This window comes from Panicum virgatum, chromosome 5K, assembly GCF_016808335.1.
Source record: "Panicum virgatum strain AP13 chromosome 5K, P.virgatum_v5, whole genome shotgun sequence".
Classification (NCBI taxonomy): domain Eukaryota; kingdom Viridiplantae; phylum Streptophyta; class Magnoliopsida; order Poales; family Poaceae; genus Panicum; species Panicum virgatum.
The window spans coordinates 39,103,799-39,108,107 of record NC_053140.1 but is presented as its reverse complement, the minus strand read 5'-3'; the positions used below and the strand labels follow the sequence as shown (position 1 = coordinate 39,108,107).

The 4,309-nt window shown below is 57.0% G+C and overlaps 1 protein-coding gene across 1 annotated transcript; it reads right to left on the bottom strand.

Annotated features, from left to right (window-relative positions):
• Positions 1-1,919, bottom strand: LOC120710669 (adenylate-forming reductase 06235-like). The gene has a single exon (XM_039996279.1). The coding sequence runs from the start codon at positions 1,866-1,868 to the stop codon at positions 156-158; it is 1,713 nt and encodes a 570-aa protein (XP_039852213.1). The 5' UTR covers positions 1,869-1,919; the 3' UTR covers positions 1-155.
• Positions 1,920-4,309: the final 2,390 nt, after the last annotated feature.

Here is a 4,309-nt window from a genome sequence, read left to right as displayed (position 1 = left end):
GTTGCATTAGGGGCGCACAAAAGAAGTTGCATATTAGAGGCTGTAGACGACAACAAAAAAAAGCCACAGGCCCACAGTGAGTGTCTTGTTGGTTCGGTCAATGGCTCCCTACAGCGGCGAACGGAAGTTCCAGCGTCCGAGATTTCAACTTGGGATCAAGAATCCCAGATAGGCCCGAACGCGGGGATGCCGGCCCTGTTGCAGCCCGTCACCACGTCCCTGCTCCCCTCCGGGTTGCTCGTCACCACCACCACCTCCGATCCCCAGCGCCGCGCCGCGTCCACGGCCAGCGCCGCCACGTCCGGCCGCCCCATCACCGCCGTGTCGTGCACGATCACCCGCCCGCGCAGCCTCTCGCTGCTGCACGCCGCCGCCTTCATCTCCTCGCCGTAGTTGGCCTCGATGCCCTTGGCCACCCACACCAGCGACAGCTCCGCCGGGCCGGGCTGCATCAGGAACGACATGAACACGCAAATCCCGGAGCCCGTCGCGATCATCGTCGCTCGCCGGTACATGTTCAGGAGGTAGGGCAGCCCGGCGAAGTGGACGCCGCGCACCCAGAGGTGCTTTGGTGGGTCCGAGATGAGCGCCCGGGTGAAGTCTCCCACCGCGCCGGCGAGCATCGCGTGCGTGTCCCCGTTGTCGGAGATGATGCCGAAGGGTTGCCACTCCGAGAGCGGAGAGCGGCTGATGCGGCCGAGCAGCCCGCCTTGGACGCCGCCCTGGAAGGTTATGACCGACGCGTGGCTGGAACGAGCGGTGACCGTGACCGGCACGCGCCGCACGGCGAGCCATGGCAGGAAGGTGAAGAAGGTGATGGCGGCGGCGAGCCAGAGATCCTGGCGCTTGACAAGGGCTGCGCCGGTGAGCCGGTGGTAGGAGGCGGTCGCCGGGTCGTAGCCAGCGGAGAACACGACGAAGACCCAGAGCAGCGCGAGCGAGCTCCAGCCGGCGAACCGGTGCGTGCGCTCGAACACGTTGTGGTGGAGGTGGCGCACCAGCGGGAACGCGGCCAGGCACGAGAGCGCCAGGAGGCCGAGTATCGCCGACGCGACGCCGACGACCTCGCTGGGCGTCACGTCGCTGTGCCGTAGCGCCTGCACGAGCGCGTACGCCAGCCACGCCAGCGACGACACACCGCAGCCGCTGTGCACGCCGCCCAGCGACTGCAGGGTGGCCATCACGCCGGTCTTGACGACGACTGGCACCCACGGCCGGCCGAGGAGCGTCACGGCGAGCCAGAACACGACCCGCAGCACCGCCTCGGAGCGGCACAGCGTGAGCGCCAGGATGTTGCCCATGGCGACGACGGCGGCGTGCTCCCTGGCGTAAGGGAAGTGCCCGGTCGCCGCGAGCACGAGCCCCACCGTGTTCAGCGCGACGCACAGCACGAAGAGGCGCTTGTACACGGTGAACAAGCCCTGGTCGAGCAGTATGACGCCGAGCCTCGAGCGCGCGGACGGCGCCTGCTTAGCCGACGCCGGTGCGCTCGCTTTCTTATTACTCGGCACGTCGTCGGCGGCCACTGCTGCCGCGGTGACGACGGCCATCTCCTCGTCGGCGCCGGTGACAACGGGCTCATCGTCGGCGTCCTCCTCGTCGAGGTCGCAGAAGTGGCTGCTCGGCCGGCTCAGCGACCTGTCAAAAAAGGCAGGAAAGATCTTGGAAGGGGCACGGCTGATGAACGACTGCGGCAGCCAGACCCACCGGCCGGCGCACGTGGCGTCCGGCGGCGGCTGGGGCGGATAACGACCGTCGGCTTGGAGGGCGAACGGGCTGCCCGGCGACGGCTTGAGCTCGAAGGAGACGCCGCGACAGCTGGAGAACTTGGTGTGCATCATGGGCTTGGCTTGGTCTTGCCAATCCATGGCGCCAACGAGCTAGTCTCGGGGAAGAAAGCTAGGGCAGGAGATTTAGGAAGGCTTCCGCTACCGTGCTGGTGGTGGTAGCAGCGTAGTAGCATGTATGCGTATTTATAGGAAACTAGCTAGCCTACATATTCGCGCATGCTTAGCTTGCTGCTTGCATATTGTGTTGCATGGCTGACTATTTGATGTACGCATTAAGTGCTTGAGCTTTGAAGCCGTCACTAGTAGACAGTTCATCATATTGCCATGGAGAGAAAAGTAGTTTCTTTTTTGGGCGACTTCCTCAAATTCTGAAATTTATTTGTATTTTTACTTTTACATCGTTATTATTATGGACTGAACATAAAAAATTACGTACATCTCCAGGATTTCTAGATGATGAGTAGCAGAAAGACCAGATTAAAGATTACAAAATTAAATAAAAAGTCCATTGAGAATGGAGAGAGAAATGTCAATTTTTGTGCGACTAGTACCCCAATGGCAATCCTATGGAAACCAAGGGTGTTGTGCAAACTATGCAAACTCTAACGGAGGCCACAGGATCCCCATCTGTCCAGGGCCCTTGGATGGGGATCCCGTGGCTTCCATTGGAGTTTGCATAGTTTGCACAACACCCTTGGTTTCCATAGGATACGCTGCCTTAATTAAAACCCCACAGTTTGGGACTTACCACATGTCTCAAGGCCATGCCTTAATAGCCCCATTAATACTAGTCATCCTGGCATTCAAATTTTGTCCCATAAAACATGTCATTCCACCTTTTAGACAATACTATGGGCCCACAATTCATAGGGAATTCATCTACACAGTCCCGTGATTTCCGTCGCACGGCTTCCCCTTCCAACTACCGCTCAATCTGGCTGCAACAAATCGACATGCACATGTGCTTGGCGCTAGAAAAAAGGGCCGCAGTGCATGGCGCCAGAAAAATTACTAATGACGCAGCGGCGGCTGCATGCAGCCATGCCGATCTCCTCCAAATGATAGGGGCTACTTGGTCATTTTACTCCCTCACTAATATGTCTGAAATTTTCCAGGGTGACTAGTATTCTGGGACGGAGGGAGTATTTGCTATCAGCCTTCATATAGCATCATCCTATTATCCTTCAAGCATACGAGGGTAGCCGCAACGGGCGTTAGTGTCTCTCTGTAAGATTTCCACGTCACTTCCTGAGCTACGTGGAGGGGAGAGAAATGAGGAGAGAGAAACGGTTGTTGTTGAGTCCGATAAGAGCCGTTACACGTGTTGGGGATCGGACGAACCGAAACCAAACAGAAAAGGTAAAGAGTGGCCAAAGCTCAACATAGTAACCTCAAGTAAGCAAAGGGACAAGAGAGCAAGTGATCAAAAGTCCTCATCTCCACCCCATGAGGTGCTATTTATAGGGAGGAGGAGGTGGTTGTTTATATTTATTCTATTGGCAGGGTCAAATATTACAAGAAAGTTCCTGAAATTTACAAACTAGTCTCTGGACCTCACAAACAAGCCCTTAAATCACTATTTGAGGCCTCTTTCGTACACAAAGGTGTGCTTACCCCTGCAAACTTAAGGCGCACCCCCAACAATACGACTTCCCACACCAAGCGGGTCCCGCCGTATGTGCCCGTTTCCTCTCTCAGCTCCAGCAACAAGGACCGAGCGTCCACCGGAGCTCGGCTGGGCCGTGAGGGACTCTCGTTCGTCGTTGGCGCCGGTCGGAGCTTGGTCGTGCCACACAGGGCACCTCCAAAAGCATTCGTCGGAGCTCGGCCGCGCCGTGCGCAGCTCCGCGGCGCTGCTAGTGTTCTCGGGGCTTGGCCCCACACCACGAGTCAACATGTACCACCAGCGCAGCGGCGGGAAGGGTGTGCTGTGGCTGTCATGGTGGGGCGAATTGGCGTGTTACAGGGGTTGAGCGGGCGGTCACCACCGCCACCGGCTATAGGGAGCACACGTACGGGGAAGGATGGCCGGCGGCGGCGCAGGGAAGCATGCGGTGCCGGTGTGGCTGCCTGCGACAGCTGGCATCTATACGGAGCTTGAGCAATGGAAATTGGAATAGTTAATGATTGTTGCTAGATGGGGAAGATAAGTATCACACCTGGGACCCATAGCATATTGAGTGTTGTGCTTTAGAGTGGGCATAATTAACTAAGAATCGAACCGAATTATCCGAAACTGAAAAATTCGGTCCCTAGTTCTTATTAACCGAAATAATCTCGATTTATTTGGTTCTGGGCCTCAAGTAACCAGAAAAACCGAAATACCCGAAATATACATGAAGGCCCAACAAACAATACAATGATTAGTCCAACCTAGCCCAAAACCATCCATATCCTACTTATATAACCAGCCATTCCCAGTTCCCCACCAGCCACCAGCTCCCTCTCGATCCTCCACTCCTAACCCTAGCCGCCGCCTTCCCATCCCCACCTGAACGCTTAGTGGAGCAACGGCCCAC